Source organism: Solanum dulcamara, chromosome 6 (genome assembly GCF_947179165.1).
Source record: "Solanum dulcamara chromosome 6, daSolDulc1.2, whole genome shotgun sequence".
NCBI lineage: Eukaryota > Viridiplantae > Streptophyta > Magnoliopsida > Solanales > Solanaceae > Solanum > Solanum dulcamara.
In genome coordinates, this window is record NC_077242.1 from 4,451,782 (window position 1) to 4,469,480 (window position 17,699).

General features: G+C 32.4%; 1 protein-coding gene across 1 annotated transcript; it reads left to right on the forward strand.

The window, feature by feature from the left end:
- Nucleotides 1-8,202: 8,202 nt before the first annotated feature.
- LOC129891426 (mitogen-activated protein kinase 20) lies at nucleotides 8,203-17,099 on the forward strand. The gene is made up of 10 exons (XM_055966787.1): nucleotides 8,203-8,712; nucleotides 12,770-13,178; nucleotides 13,406-13,533; nucleotides 13,684-13,743; nucleotides 14,679-14,828; nucleotides 14,926-15,081; nucleotides 15,193-15,404; nucleotides 15,495-15,596; nucleotides 16,045-16,214; nucleotides 16,326-17,099. The coding sequence occupies exons 1-10, from the start codon at nucleotides 8,689-8,691 to the stop codon at nucleotides 16,775-16,777; spliced, it is 1,863 nt and encodes a 620-aa protein (XP_055822762.1). The 5' UTR covers nucleotides 8,203-8,688; the 3' UTR covers nucleotides 16,778-17,099.
- The last annotated feature ends 600 nt before the right edge of the window (nucleotides 17,100-17,699 follow it).

Below are 17,699 nucleotides of genomic sequence, written 5' to 3' on the forward strand. Positions count from 1 at the left end.
GACTTATGATCACTAGCTCTAAATAACTCTATCTGTTTAAACTAAGTCAAGCAAATAGGCAATGCAAGTGGTATGTACCCATTTAGTAGACTAGACTTGAAAATAGCTCAGCCAAACGCCCAAACCTAACTTGTGACTTATTATAATTCGTTAGCTATAAGTCCATCTAAATTATACAGGCTATTTAGATATTTGAACTTTTTATAGGACTAAAATCATGCTATTGACACCTGGCCAAACAGTTTTATCAACTCAAAAAAAAAAAAACTTAGCCAAGCTGTAAAAATAAAATAAAAACAAAAAATTATTCATACGGGTGATCGAGTTGATTGAGCATGTGATCTTTCAAATGAAGGTTCTCAAAATTCTAAACTCCTTGCATGCTTTCTTAGTCAAGCTCTCGTACGAGACTTATCTCCTATGTAGTTTACAAGTGAAGCAGGATTTATCATATGCATAACTAAAGAATAGCGCATGTGGTTTCCTTGTCAACGAAAAAATATTATTTTTCTATAGTTGCGATGTTTTCACTCAACACGACCTTTTCACCAGAAGCTCCAAAAAAAAAAGTGCAACATTTTGTGCTTTGTTCCTACCAATTTTCAGCTTCATTTGTCTAAACTTGAAGAAACAGATAGCACATTTCTTTATTGAAAAAAAAAAGTTGGTGTTTCAAAAAGGTTAAAAAAAAAAAAAGAGGGGAGGAGGAAAGAATTAAAGAAGCAAAGCAAGTGAAAGGTCAAATTACTAAATTTATTATTATTATCATCGTCATCAATTTTCATATGCCCCAACAAATTTGACAAAATATCTATTAAAATTTGAAGGCAACATGAAATGATACCACTTTCACAATTTAAAGTAAATGAATCTTTTATTTTATAGTCGCGGTGTTCAAATTAGATTCCTTGTCCCTAGACTAATTTCATAAGGTATCAACTAAAAATACTAAAATTTGAATAAATAGAAATCAAGAGATGATCGATCATCTACTTTCATTTGATATTTTGACCTAAATTTCTTGACTCCTCGATACTCAATCAATTTTTTTCTTGAATGACTGAATGTGTTTTTATAGCCTCATATCTAAAAATGTTTGAACTCTTTTTTTTTTATCGTGAATCATTGAAATAAGCAAGAATATTATTTTAATAAAAAAAATATCATTTTCAGATACTATTTCAATTGAACTATCTGAACAAGACATTACTTTATTTTCGAATTCTTAAATTAAATCGAGTATAATAAAATAATAAACTTACTTTCCGCTTTTTTTTAAAGCAAATGGATTTTTTTTCATAATTGTATTATTCAAACTAGCTTATATCTGCTAAAATTACTACTACTAGATTTTTAGGCAACAAGAAAAGAAATGATTCAGCCTCCACAATTTAAACGAAATGAGTCTTTTAGATAATTCAACTTTCATCCTACTTTTTTTAGCACATGGTTTTGTTTCCCTTTAAAATTCCTACCTATTGTGATTTGGTGTCAGTAGTTGCACCATATTCAATTTCGCATTGAAGGATCAATTTCTAATAAAAAAACATTTTTAAGGATTTTTTTTTCATTTCTAAAACTCAAATACTCTATCTTTAATTAAAAATAAACATCCTAAATAAATCATCTCGATGCCACTCGTGTTGGTAAGTAATTAGTTGTTCCACTATACATGATATCGACCCATGCTAAAGTTGATTAAGATAATTCATTATATAACAATTTTGGTAGGTTGTGGGTTTCTATCTTTATTAGGAAGAAAGTATCTATCCAATAAATTTTTGGGTGAATACTCTTGGTTCCTTAATTCTGATTTTAATTCATATACTATTTAATTAAATATATGTAATTTTTAATTAATTAAAATGTGCAACTTTGATCCCTTTATTTGTAAATATTATCAACTTTACCATAACTATATATCAATTGTATGTTCTATGAAAGGGACATGGAATCTGCTTTTTGTGCTTAATCAATTAGCCCATATATAAACACTGTTGAGATTTCATCTACTTGATTAATTTAGCAAATTGCATGCATATGTATCTGTTGCTATAATAAAATTGTGCAGACAGAATCTATTATTACAGTAACTTTTACTTTTAGAACAAATAATTGATGACCCAAATCCTATCATTTCACGTTAATTTAGGAGTATGAAAATTATCATAATTTTGTTTTTATCAGTCTCTAGTGCTTTTCACTATTTGTGTAAATTGTAATCATGTAATTTTAAAGTTAGGAAATATTTCATGTCATTTAATTATCATATTATTTGTTATTGTAATAGTTCATCTTTATTGTATTTCTTTTTTCATACAATAACAACATATTTAGTGAAATTCACAAGTAGGGTATAGAAAAGGTAAGATGTATGCAGATTTTACTACTACCTCATAGAAATAGAGAGGCGTATTTCTTTTTTCATACATATTCTAATATATTTTATTTTACTCGAGAATATATCTCGAAAATAACATCACTATCTATATAAAAAATAAATAAGATCGTATACACATCACCTAACTATCAGAACCTCACTTGTGGACTACCGTAAATATGTTATTGTACATTTTGTAAATGAATAAGGAGAAAAGAAAAAAGAATAAAAATTGAAAAGGAAAAAAATGGTAGTGAGGTGGCATGCCACGTGACTTCGATCTTATCCAAATTTGACATGGGCTTATCTTAAAGTTAACTTTAACAACGATAGGTGTATATTTCGTCCTATATTATGATTTAAAACAGACTTAACTAATAAACAAAAGTAAATGAATATATTTAACCCTTTTTCCTTAATTAATTAATTTAATGAAAAGAAAGACATCACTTTCACACCAACCCCTTTTGCTGCTTTATTATTCATTTAATCAACTGATTAAAAAGATTGCTAATATCGACAAACTCCTTAGTTTTGCTAATTACAATGATTAATTAGTATACTGTGTTGTGCCTGACAACTCTCTAATGACGACGCTTTTTAATAGCCAGCTGGAAAATTAATTAATCCCCATAATATCATTGGTTAAAATCCAATTTTCTTGACATGTTAATGTCAAATGAGCATGATTAGGAGTTTATATTATAATATTGGTTTGTTTTGAAGTACTTAGTCCTGTGAGGGCATGTTTCTGATTAATTTTAATAGCATAAATGACAAATGAATACGGAAACATAGTTAAAACAGAGTAGCAGTTAGACTTTTCACAAATAATTTTATTTTAGAGTGCGCAGCAAGATAAAATTTCATTTCGATATAATAACTTGTAAATTATATAGCTAAAACTATATATATTATACTAATTAAATCTCATGCGATAAACTCAATTATGAAAATATACCGAATGTTTCTAACATGCAATTTCCATCTGCTCAATCAACTCAATAATAAGTTAAATATGTATTAAATACCAAACAATAGTAACTTGTTTTGAATCAAGTGGATTTTTGTTGGAAAAATATTGTTTTGAATCATGTGGGGCTCGCAGCAAATTATGTCAATAACAACATGGAAATTGTAAAAATTGATTAGTTTCATATATTAAAAGATATAAATACTTTTCGAACCGACAAAAAAAATAATTTTACCAAACAAATAAGAATTGAGTTCTTTATCACTTAACTATTAGATCTACTTGATTATTTTATCCATATCGAATATTCAATGTAATAATCAAGAAATCAACGTCAGCAAAACTTTACAACACGTTTGATTGGCTAGATAAAAATAATAATTTCATATTTTATTATAAAATTTATTATGAATCTTAATTAATTTTGAGCTTATATGTTAATCTATTATTAATGTAGATGATATATTTAAATTTTGTCCTGTCACATTAAAATGAAATAGAATACAATCCATTTCAATCAAGTTGCAACTCCAATGAATCTTTCAAGTTGTCATTCTGTTAAATACATTTTAAAAATTCAATTTTCTTGCATTTTCGGAAATAACAGAGAGTTAAACATGTTGGAACCGACACAATATATAATACAAAATACTCTGACAGTTGGCAGGTTGGTGTCACTCATTTTTCTCATCATTGCACCTAATTGTGATTGGGAGTAATATGTCGACGAAGATTGTGGTGGAATAGATATGATATTTTTTTTATACAAGTTTTAAATTCAAACTTAAAAAGTGAAAAATTTGCATTAGAAGTGATTCTTTCAAAATGAATTTTACATGATATAAATTTAAATGAATTAAAATTTTAATATGAATAATTAGGAATGAAAAAGAAAATAATATATGTGTTATTCTGCTCTGGAAGCTGTGAACTGATGTGGCACCAGCTCTGTTTTTTCCACCCACATAACATGTTTATTCCATGTTTGTTTTACTCTTTATCTTATTTCAAACACCCTTCCTGTGTTCCCTAATTTCATGGCACTGCCATTGCCTCTGAAATTTTGTCTTTGTTTACATAATTAAAAAAAAAAAAAAACCGGTTGCACTAAAGCTTCCGCTATGCGCAAGGTTCGGAGAAGGCCCGATCATAAGGTGTTTTAAATATATATATATATTGCATATTTTATAGATCAAAAGAAAGAAAAAAAGTTCAAAAATCGACAAAAGATAAATGATAATTCTGGCTAAAAAGAGGTGCTACATCAATTTTTTATTTTCCAGCTTTATATTTTTAAAAATTGAGATATCAATCTTCAATTATAAATTTAAACTAAATACCAAAATATATTTTTTCTTTTCATATTTGTACGTAATTGCAGTACACAATTTAAAATTTCTGCTTCATTTTTGTATGTAATTTTTCGTTTATTATGCATTGATATGATGAGTTAGTTTGTTTTGTTGATGAGATGATTGTGCTTATTTGACAAGTTTATCTTATGTTGTAACTTCTTTTAATTTTCTACATTTAATAGATGAATTTTTGATGATTATTATGTATGGAAATGTTGGAGTATTTACTCTCTCTTTTTTTATATACAAAATTTAATTCTATGACTTTGCTACAATAGACCTTTAACTTGATGATCATTTGTGAAATTAACTCCGTTAATTTTGTTTGAAAAGTCAAAAACTTTCTATAATATTTTTAATATTGTGTTATACAATTTTTTTTCTTTTTAAGTGTATCAATAATTCACCCTAACGATTATTGTTCAATTAAAAAAAATATTTTATTATTTTAAATTATGATTGTAATCAATAACAATAACAGAAATACCTTATGTTTTAATAATACATCTATAACATACAAGTACAATAATAATAAAGATCCACAATACTTTTGTTTGAAAGACTAATTAGGTTATGTATAATCATCAAGAAATTAAGATTTCAATTATATGTAAAAAAAAACATGAGAGATAGAGGAGACAATGATTTTAAAAAAGACTCATCAAAGTGTAGTTAATACATTGTTAGAAAAGAGATAAAGAACACAATAGTTATGCTCCTAAGGAAGATCAAAAGAACATGCGGATGTAAAAAATATTATATAAAAATAATAATTAAAAAATAGTAGGTTCATTGCTTTTGGATAATACATAAGTATTGAAAATTATTTCTCTAACTTTTATTAAGATTGATGTCAACTCACATTTTAACTCTAATTTTAATGCAAGCATTTGTGTTTGTTGTTTAATCAAAATACAGAGCTATTGTCTATATACAAGAAATTTCTTTCTGATATTTCGACTAAAATTACAAAATTATTATCATATAATTAATGTCTTCATAATCATTAATAATAACTAAAACTTGAATTTTTCTATTTGAGTTTGAAAATAAAATAAGATCCTTAAAATATTTTTGATATTTAGAACAAATTTATTTTAAATATTTAATATAATTTTTAATTATCGCGTAAAACTCGAACAAATTGACTGATTATCTTGTAAATGACGATATACAGCAGTCATTTTGGAAATTATAGTATTTTATCTATTTATTAATCTACCAAAATAGTGTATTGCCTCAACAACAACAATTTCACTGTTGTATAAAAAAAATTATACTAGCATAATGTAACGCCAAAATATTACTTAACCTTGTGCATTAAATAAAGGGAAAAATGATTTTCAAAAATGATATGCGTATACCCGTCGTTATATAATTGAGACATCAAAATTTTTATTGTCAAAAAGCGAAATATTTGTATCTTTCACATTAATGAATGGACATGTGTTCTTAACTTGTGCATCTATTCAATTATTCACTTAAATTTAATCCACAAAATATGAACAACACAGATTAAAGAAAATTCATCCAAATAATTATCTAGGGGTTAGTGAGTGGGTGGGTTAGATAATTATTTGGAAGGATCTTCTTAATTCGGGTTGTTTTTGTTTTGTGAATTAAATTTAAGTGAATAATTAGATAGATGCACAAGATGGGGACACATGTCCGTCCGTTAGTGTAAAATATACAAATGTTCCACTTTTTGGATGGTAAGGACTTTGGTATCTTAGTAGTATAACGGAGGATATACACATATCATTTTTGAAAGTTCAGAAATATATTTATCTTTTTTCCCTCAAATAAAACATACGAGATGCATGAACACGAAGAGTTCCTTTTCCTTTTTTTTTTGTTATAATATCTATTTTGAGATCCGATTAATTAAGTAGAATTTACATCAAAAAAATTTATTTTAAAAAGCAAAGTGCTTTTTTTATTCATGTAGTCTTTTGCTTTGATTTAGATATTTGTTATCATTTATTGTTTATAGTGTTTTGATTATAAACTATTTTATTATATTTACCGTTATTTTCTCTAAATACTCTATACTATTTTTCTTATTAAATAGAATATTTTTTTTATCATAATTATTTTAATTTGCTACACTTGAATATTTTTTTTTTCTATCTTCACAAAATAAAAATAAAATTTCGGCATATTATCATAAATTATTGGTGGTAGACCAAGGTGAAAGATGCATGCAACCACAATATTACTCAACTTTCCAAACTAATAACATACCAACCAATTTTGTGGTGGTCTTTTAAGCAACCAATTCCTTTTCATCATCACGGGTATGCTTTCCTACCCTTTAAATAAGACGGAAAATAATTTTATAAATAAATATTTTTTTAAAAAATATTATATAATATATGAATTTTTAATACAATAAATCCACATATGATACCAGAACAACTAATCGACCCATACTATATCATCAAAGATTAAAGTAAAAGTATTGGATAAACACACATTTAATGCACAACGTAAAATAGTTAATCGCAATTATTATTTACATCAAAATGAATCAAATTTATGTTATCCATCTTTAAACAGACTTTTCAACTATAATTAAAGGAATAATAATCATTTTGATATTTATTTACTTCTTCAAAGCTGTTAATCAACATAAATTTATATAAAAATATCAAATCTAAGGTTTTTTCCTTTTTCTTTTCTTATTACGTGTGTTTAATGTATACGCCGCTTGGGTGTCACAAATGTATTGTATCCAGATAAGATACACTCACATCACATGCACCTAAAATATAATACGTAAAGTACTTTATATTATAGTAATATTATTATATAATTATCAATATGAGTTATGATAAGACTAGGGCTATTCAAAATCGAATGAAAGAAGATAATTTAAATCAAAAAAAATTATTGATTTATTGTTAATGGATTATTGGTTCAACAATTTTGGGTAACGATTTTGATATTTTTTATTATCGGGTTATCGATTTTTAGCGATTTGAGTTTTTTTAACGGATTAGCCGATAACTCTACCATTCGATATATAAAGTCTTTGACTTAAGGTTTAGTTTCATACTTTTAATTCTGGTTCTCTCAAACTCTTGGTTATTCTAATGTGTCAGTGTTTGCTTTTAAGCAAGATGAAATCTGTCAATTGCATGGTTCACTTGGTTTGTCAACTTATTTCTAAAGTGATTTTCAATTTTTTTTAATGTCAAATCTTAACGATTCAATCGATAACCGAACCCATAATAATTAATAATCGATAAGTCAATATCTTATTAGTTCAAAAACAGTTTAGCGTGTCTACAAATCGATAATCGATAAGATAAATTAATAAACTTTAAAATCAAACTAAATCGATTGTCATTCATAAGCAACCCTACATTAGATGATTGATCATTCTTAATTAAAAAATTGAGTTTGTATCTTTTAAAAGAGGTCTCGGGTTTAATCTTTAAAAAATAAAAAATTTGTTGAGAGGTTATTTATAATTCAAATAAATATTGCTCTATATTTGTATTGTATATCTCCTCTCTCTTTCTCTTTGTAACCCTGCCACCCCACAGTCCCAACCCCACCTCAAAATTGTCGGTGTCAGATCTCCCTCTTCCCCACCAGCTAGGGTTTCTTCAGATCCACATATCTCCTCGATTTCACACTCCATTATTAATTATCCCTTTCCGGAGTTCTTGCAATTTTGATTTTTGGGATTTAGGGTTTTGTTATAGGAGGTATTTTGTGGAAATGTTGAACCCATTTCTATGATCCTTGCTGAGGGAGAGTTTATGAAGGATCAGGATAAGGTGTTAATAATAATACCAGTTTTGGACAATTTGAAGAGGATTAGGTGGGACTGGGACTGTTCTTTCGCCATTCGTAGCAGAGGACGTTGGGGTAAATGCGGCTGAGTTTTTGAATTGTGGACTGTTGGTTTTTTGGATCACTCGATTCGAATTTATAGCTGGGTTTGTGGGGTTTCGGAATTAGTCAGAAAAATGCAGCCTGATCACCGAAAGAAAGTGAGATTTTTGTTCCTCTTTTGGTAATTTAGCCTGAGATTTATCGCTATGATTATCGTCGTATTGTTTGTGAATTGTTTTCTGATTTCGGTGGTTGTTCCTTTTGCTTTTTTCTATTTTATTGTGATTTGGGGATTGGGGTTTGTTAGGTTCTTGGTGAATTCTATTTGTTTTTTTGGTTGGATGTGAAATGATTAGGTGGGTTACTTTTTTCGAGACTATCTGTTTGGAATGTGATTCTTTCGTCTTTTCTTTTGTGACATTCATGTTTCCTATGTTTAATCCTCATTAAAGCATCAAGTTCTTACCATGTTTCAGTTGAATTCCAGTTTTTTGAACAAAGATGATATACTAAGGGAAAAAAAATTAGAGAATATTCCTGGAGTCTGTGAGTCGAATATAGGAAGAGATAAAATTGGACGAGGCACTTGCTACAACATTAGATTCCACTGGTATTTTGGGACAAAAGATCTGCCCCAAAATGACTAATTTTGCTTCGACTTGCATTGCACTGCTTGTCTTCTCCTCTTATGGCATCAACCATTAGTAGACTTAAAATTAGATAATAAATGAGTATAACAATATGTCTGTTAGTGTTTGTCACCAAATCAGTTTGTTGTACTACTAGTTTAAGCTTAAACTACAATCTATATCTCTTTTGGTCTTGTTATTACTATGAGAAAATAAAGCCATAATTGAGAAAGGAAAAAGGGAAAAGAGGTCAGTTTTTTTTTGGATCTTTTGCTAGCATGATTTCCAAGTTATTGTTCAGTGGTCATAGAAAATGTAATAATTTTCTTGTTAGAGGCTAGGGTTGCTTCCTTCCCACCGCGTCCTTCCTTGTTTGTTGGAAATATAAAGAGAGTGCACCGAAAAAGAACCGGAACTGGATCGATCTATTCTATGGTGAAGCATCCACCATTGTGCCTTGGTCGTCAAAAGAAAGGGGCACGAACAGTCTTAGTCTCGATTCCTCAAAGCTAGGGTTGCTTCCTTCCCACTGCGTCCTTCCTTGTGTGTTGGAAATATAAAGAGAGTGCACCACAAAAGAACCGGAACTGGATCGATCTATGGTGAAGTATCCGCCATTGTGCCTTGGTCGTCAAAAGAAAGGGGCACGAACAGCCTTAGTCTCGATTCCTCAAGGTTGTACTAGCTGTAATAGTATTTGAAAAACCTTTTGAAAATGGAATCTTTGTTTTCGGGCGAGTTTTCTTCTCCACCAACAACCAAGACGCATGAAAGTGGTTTCCAGCGCTGCTGGGCAGAAAGTCATGATGGCATGAAACTCAATTACGTATGCTGATTGTTCGTCCACTTCAAACACTCAAAACAGACCATTTTTCGTGTGTAGCTTTAGCGCGCACCCTTTCTCCTATGAGGAAGGTTCAAAACAAATTATCCGTCCTTCTATCAATCGAGAAAAGAAGCAAGCTAAAGCTTCACTATGTAAAGCAAAGCGAGATGCTGGGAATCCCGTTGAGTTCTTACGCTTTCATGTTGACAACTCAATTTATTTGATTACTACAAGGATGATGCTTAGTTGTAAGTAAGCGTTGGTAGGAGCGGCGGGATGATGATGAGTATGTAAATCAATAAAGACCAAAAAAGAAGAAATGACAAGATAAATTAGATATCTATGGAAAAAATAACGATGTAGAGGGCGACTGAAAAGGAGGCCCGTTCCTCTCTGGGGCGATCTGGTCTAATTGAAGTCAACGGAGAAAGGGAATGAATCTGAAAAGACAGGTTGAGAAGGGTTGCGAGCCGGATTGCCCTTTCTTTTCCTTTCCTTTCCTGGGCTAGGTAGCCGTTAATGAAATATCCGAGGCATTTTCTGCTTTGTGGAGACAACTTGTCTTCCTCGGGCTTCCTAGAAATGAGGCTTATCCGTAGCGCGAGGTTTGATTCAATGGAATTTTCAATCTAGGCCTACTCAAGTGAAAAATGCAAGAAACTTTGAATTGGACGTAGATAGCCTTTTCCATCTTTTCTGATTTTGATAGGCATCCCACCCTCACCTCAGGATGAGAGGACTTCTTTGAGCCTTTAAAGCTGACCGAAACACGTTATACCTAACGAATTAGCGTAGCTGTGGGAATCTCGCTAGTATTGATGAACGAGTGCACTTGAAATCATAGATCCATTTTGTGATCCACGCAAACAGAATTAAGGAACTGAAAACATTTCCAATACCGGCAGTAGCTCCCGCTGAAGCAATTGAGCAAGTTAGCGACTTGTCAAAGCTTGGTGGTAGGTTTTGTCGGAAAAAGAATGTTTTTCAGCGGGAGTCTTCACACCTGGCCACCCCGGTTCCTTTCTGCTTTTTTTCTTGCTACGGGATTAGCCTGTTTGGTCCCTGTCCCTTAATCATCAGGTTACCCTCGGATTCTTCCCTCCAGATATGTTTGAGGTGGGCGGGAAGGATAGAGCCCAACTTATTATCCTACCTACTCAATATCTATAAAGAGAGACGGATTTCGCCTTCCACGCCTCGCCTCGAGGTGGATCTAATCTTGCATGACCTCGGTTGGTTGCCGAAAATGACCCCTCGCCTTGGTCTCCAAATAAGTCTTTTTAATAGTCAAAAGCACCTTAAAACCAATAGTAAACTCCTCAATATCCGTCTTCTGGGCCTGAGCATGTTTTTCATAGTGGATGCTCCGCTTGGGTAGAAAGAGATGTTAGGTAGATAGCTATTGCTGGCCTAGGATCCATTGTGATTCGCTTTCTTGGTATGGAGAGATCTCTGCCTTAAAAGAGAGAGCTCCTAAGCCTTATTCTGCAGAACAATGAGCGACGTAATTCCCCATTCATCTGAAATAGTTTCACGCGCTCTAAGCCCGGCCCGCGCGCGGTTAGGAAGATTGGCCGCAGAGCGGTACCACCCACCCTACCCTGAAATGTAGATAGACCAAAAGAGGGAATGAAGGGATAGGAATAGGAATTATAGTACTATTGGAGGTAAATAAAATAGTGTGTGCTGCACAGAAATAAAGAAAAAGAGTGAGTGAATGAAAAAAAGAAAGTAACCTTAATGGAATTAATGTGGCCACAAAGAGTTCTGTGACGATATCATCTTTATGAAAACCGGTGACATTGTTTATTCTCTTCTTTTCTATTTTCTTGTGATTTGGGGATTGGGATTTGTTAGGTTCTTGGTGATTTTCTTGGTGAATTCTATTTGTTTTTTTGGTTGGATGTGAAATGATTAGGTGGGTTTCTTTTGTTATTCTTGAGTGATAGCTGAAAAGAGTTGATAATTGGTACCTTCCCCCATACAATGGTTCTTTTGCGCCAAGTGGGTATTTTTGTTTATTTCTATCTTTGTTTTTATTTGTAACTGAGATTCAGAGGCATGTTTTTGTACTCTAGACCGCCAAAACTGAATGAAAATTTTCCAATCATTTGATAAGTTAAAAAGTTTCTGATTGTTACTTTGTGTAGATGGATTTATCTGAGTTGTTCTTTGAATGGATCAATCATCATTCTTTAAGTATGTTGATTATTTTGTAGTTAAAATTATCCTCTGACACTTCAAAATTCAGAAGATGGATGGATTATTTCCTGCATTAGTTATTTTGTTTACTATGAGTAAGTAAATTCATTAAGTTGTTTTGCAGACAATTAAAAAAGGTATATGCAATTCCACTACTGAAATCATGCAGGTGGCAGTTGTTTTACTTGCTTTAAATTAGGTAATATTTTTTATGTATGGTATGCTATTGTGATCTGGAATTACCCTTGCTTTACTTAATTAAAAAAAAGGTATTTTCCAACATTCAGGTTTTGACTGTACTATATTGTTGAATAATATTTTGGAAGGGTGACTTTTGTATGTTAAATTCTCTGTTTGTACAAATGTTAGTAAATGACAATTGTTGTGATCTTGTGCATTTTCTTCTGAAGTGTTGCAAAACTCAATAGAACGGAAGAAATATGACGATTGTTTATTAGGGATTCTCTTAGATGCTGCTTTTACCTGTGGATGAACAATGTTGAATGCTCATCTATTTTATCTGAAATGAATAATCTGAGTTTATGTACCATGCTGCAGAGTTCAGCTGAGATGGACTTCTTCTCTGAATATGGTGATGCAAATAGATACAAAATTCAGGAAGTCATAGGAAAAGGAAGCTATGGTGTTGTTTGCTCAGCCATCGACACACACACTGGTGAAAAAGTGGCAATTAAAAAAATTCATGACATCTTTGAGCATATATCTGATGCGGCACGGATCCTCCGGGAGATAAAGCTTTTGCGACTTTTGCGCCATCCCGATATAGTTGAAATCAAGCATATTATGTTGCCACCTTCAAGGAGGGATTTTAAAGATATTTATGTTGTTTTTGAGCTCATGGAGTCAGATCTACACCAAGTTATCAAGGCTAATGATGACTTGACTCGAGAACATTATCAGTTTTTCCTTTATCAGTTGCTTCGTGCCCTAAAATATATACACACAGGTAAATCAGTCAGGTCTCTTGCTGCATCTTTTGATCCCATAGAGTTTTAAGTGCTTATAATATTACACGTAATCTATTTCCCCTTGCTTTCAAATTTCAGAAAGGAGTATTTTTTTAATGTTTTTATGTGTCTTAATGGGGCACTGATCAGCCCTGTTGGCATCAATAAGTGCAGTAGTCATTTCATGTGAGTTGTCATAATCACGATGATTCTTGTTTTGCTGCAGCTAATGTCTACCATCGAGATTTAAAGCCGAAAAATATCTTGGCAAATGCAAATTGTAAGCTCAAGATCTGTGATTTTGGATTGGCGAGAGTTGCATTCAACGATACACCTACCACAATATTTTGGACGGTAGGTGATATTGAAAGTTATATATGTTCACATATTTCTTCCTCCACCACTCCTCCACTTATCTGTTGAATGCATTATGTATTACCAACATGTTATATTCATCTTTACTGGTTTTCGCTCTTGTAGTAACTTCACTGGTGAAAATTGCAGGATTATGTAGCTACTAGATGGTATAGAGCTCCAGAGTTATGCGGTTCATTTTACTCCAAGGTATTGTTAGGATATCCATGAAAATTCTTTCATCAATATAATATATTGATCATGCTTTTGTCAGTTTGCAGTGGAAAAATTTCACGTAGTATATGAATTCTTCTTTTAAAAAGGATTATGGAAAAAAGAATCAAATTAAATCGATAGAAATGGGAATACAACTTCTTGTTGTTTGTTTTCTCTCTAATCTAACTCTTTTTTTATTGTACTTCTAGTAAACAAAAAGTTTGATGTCCAAAAAAACTTGACATGTGATCAATGCATTGGTTAATAGATTGAAATGTTGTATGTTAGGTGTTGTCACAAGCTAGAAGAATTTCTCATTTTAACCCATTGATTTGTTCCCTGTTATGATTAATAGCACCCAAGGGTATGGTCTAGTGGTCAATGAAGTGGGTTTAACCTGAGGTCTTAAGTTCAAATCCCAATAAAGACAAAACACTAGGTGATTTCTTTCCATCTGTCCTAACCTTGGTGGATAGAGTTATCCGGTACCTGTTGCTGGTGGGAGGTGGCAAGTATCTTGTAGAATTAGTTGAGGTGTGCTCAAGTTGGCCCGGACACCGAGGTTGTCAAAAAAAAAAAGATCTCGCGGTAGGCATCTACTTCCCTGGTCTCTAATACATTCAACTTAGGGTGGCGTTGGCCTTAAATGTTTGTATATGTGCATGTCTCATGTGATATTTCTGAATTCTGATGGTACAGCTTTCTTATTAATGGATCAGAATTATTGTTTGCATGCTGCATTTGCTAAACATTTTGCATTTCACCTTTTTTATGGAATTGCTGATTCTCTTGTGCAATACGGATATTTTGCACTGTTGCGAGGTCAATCACCCTTCTTAGTAGAGCGTCAATTTTCTTGGAATTTGTTCATAATCATTGCAGTGCATGTAGTTCTCACTATACATATTTTGATGTTTTTCTGCTTGCAGTATACCCCTGCAATTGATATATGGAGCATAGGCTGTATCTTTGCTGAGGTTCTCACTGGGAAGCCGCTTTTTCCTGGAAAAAATGTAGTTCACCAACTGGATTTAATGACTGATCTGCTTGGAACGCCTTCAATGGATACAATTTCTCGTGTATGAATGTGTTTGTGAATTCATATTAACATTACGTTTTGACAATTTTTCCCTCAAAACTTCTGTTTCTCATTAATCCTTTTTGTGGTTGTTGCAGGTGCGTAATGACAAGGCTAGGAGATACCTAACTAGCATGAGAAAGAAGCAACCTGTTTCTTTTGCTCAGAAATTTCCAAATGCGGATCCTTTGTCCCTTAAACTTCTTGAAAGGTTACTTGCTTTTGACCCCAAGGACCGACCCACTGCTGAAGAGGTTCGTGCTATCATGCCAATCATACTATTTAAACTTTTCTTAAGGATGTTTTAGTATAATTTGTTCTCTTGCATGGCAATTACTAATACCCCCGCCTACCCAACAAATCAGGCACTAGCTGATCCTTATTTTAAGGGCCTGGCTAAATCTGAAAGGGAACCATCATGCAAGTCAATTTCAAAGATGGAGTTTGAATTTGAGAGGCGAAGAGTGACGAAGGAGGACCTCAGGGAATTAATATTCCGGGAGATACTAGAATATCATCCTCAGCTGAGGAAGGATTACTTGAATGGTGTAGAAAGGACTAATTTTCTGTATCCGAGGTTGTATCTTTTTTCTTGATATCTATTCATTGGCATACCCGTTAAAACAAATGATTTGTTTTACTGACTAGATATTGCTTTTCCTTGCAGTGCTGTTGATCAATTCAGGAAACAGTTTGCTCACCTGGAAGAGAACGGTGGTAATGGCGTTCCAGTGGTTCCAATGGACAGGAAGCATGTCTCTCTTCCAAGGTGATTATGGGTCCTGATGCTCAAATTTCCTCCTCTATACTATTATGTAGGAATAAGTTCAAATCTTTTCTTTATATGACAACTTGGTATGAAGCATTTGAGTTGACTGGATTGTTGGTGCTATTAAGGAAACCATTTGATGTTTCAGCTTGGGATGCCATGCACTTATGTTGTAATTCTGTTTTAATTGCATCTTCCTATATATTTACGTAGTATGTTTAATCAGACTGTTGCTAGTTCAGATATGCTAATACTAGCTTGCTTATTAAATTCATGCTTCATATGCATCTTAATTTCGGCTTCAGATGTAATATATATGCAATCGTACAATATTTGTCGGCCTTCTGTTTGCTCTTTTTAAGATGAATGAATAGAAAGTTTATTATATCAACTTGTTTGTTTGGTGTTATTTTAAGTTAGAAATGATAAAACTGTGATTCTATTGCAGGTCTACAGTTGTACATTCAAATCCAATCCTTTCGAAGGAACAGCCTATTGCTGCCAATATGAGAGACCGGCAAAATGGTGAAGAGTCTTGCAGTAGAAACTGCAGAGATTCTGATGGCCTTGCAAGTAGTCTAACAAGAACCCTACAGGCTCAGCCAAGAAATGCCCTAGGTATTTTCCATTAATCATGAAATACTTTGCTAATTTGGCTTTCTATAATAAAAAACATGATTTTTCTAATGATGCTCGTCTGGTTCTCAATCTTCTATTTAAATCCAACAGCCAAACCAGGAAAGGTTGTTGGTCCAGGTTTTACTTATGAGTCGGGAAATAAAGAAAAATATGATCCTAGACCTCAAGTCAGGAATGCGGTAGGGGACCCTCAGATTATGCCTCCAGTGTACTCTTACGACAGAAGTGGGGTGGTGAAGCAAGAAAGGCCGGTTGAAACAGAGAGGGATATGAATTCTCATGCAAAGCCAATGGCACCATGTGGCATGACTGCCAAGTTAGCCCCAGATATTGCTATAAATATTGATAGCAACCCATTCTATATGATGCGAGCTGGAGTTACAAAACCAGATCGTGTTGATGACCGAATTACCATAGACACAAATTTATTACAGGCGAAATCTCAATATGGTGGAATTGGAGTTGCGGCTGCAGCAGCTACCACTGGTGCAGCTCATAGGAAAGTAGGGACTGTTCAGTATGGTATGTCCAGAATGTACTAGAAAATGGATCCAAGTGGTGAAATTGCCTTTATGAATACTTGTTGGGTCCTTGTCAGGAATGGTGGCAGAGACTCTGGGACAAAAGGGTTATGGTGGTTGTACAGACGGGGGAATCTGCAGGGATCTAGTCCTATTTTCTAATTGTCAGTTTTTCCTAGTTGTTATCACATAAAAGACTAAATGATATTTTCATCATGAGATTCATGTTAGTGAAATCAAACCTTGATTGCCTCATGGTAATGTTTGTGCCCATACAACAGTGAAGGATCAACTTCTCTTTTTTTGATCACTGGTTAAATTAATTTCCTTTATTTGCCCCTCATTTGGTTTTTGTAGGTATTTTAAATATGAAATTTTCGTATAGGCCGGGCCTGTAGGCTGTATGTTTTGTTTATTGTTGTACATTATGGTGATAAATCAACTAAAAATTGCTGAAAATAGGGACTCAAAAATGAAGCTGGTAATTATGGGGAAAAAAATAAATAGGATTTTATATGTATTCATATTTTGAGGTTTGATTTTAATGTTTCTCTTATTTTTGATTCATATCTAGAGTTTAATGCACTTTTTGCGGAACTTTTTTTCTATCTTTTGATCTATTTGTAGTTTCAGGTTATTTTTTTTCTACAGACCAGTTAAATCTTACAATCAAAGTTTGTTAAAATACTAAACGGAGACAAAAATGGTAAGATTTGACAAATTTATTAGAACAAATTTACTCAAGAGATTATTTTTAAGGGACCACTTTGAACTACCCAAATATCATAACGTACCATATTTTTATTTTTTTAAAATCATTTTGTATGGTTCATCACGAAACAGATACCAACCAAACCATAAAAGAAACATTAGGATTAAATGAGAAACTTTCTGTCGTTAGATTGACCAATAAATCATTTTAGTACTAGAATATCTCTAGAAA

Excerpts from the sequence above, each read along its gene's own strand:
- LOC129891426 (XM_055966787.1), top strand. The coding sequence starts at position 8,689 with ATGCAGCCTGATCACCGAAAGAAA. Across the intron at positions 15,082-15,192 it reads ACCGACCCACTGCTGAAGAG|GCACTAGCTGATCCTTATTT; the intron begins GTTCGTGCTATC and ends CCAACAAATCAG. Across the intron at positions 15,405-15,494 it reads ACTAATTTTCTGTATCCGAG|TGCTGTTGATCAATTCAGGA; the intron begins GTTGTATCTTTT and ends TTTTCCTTGCAG.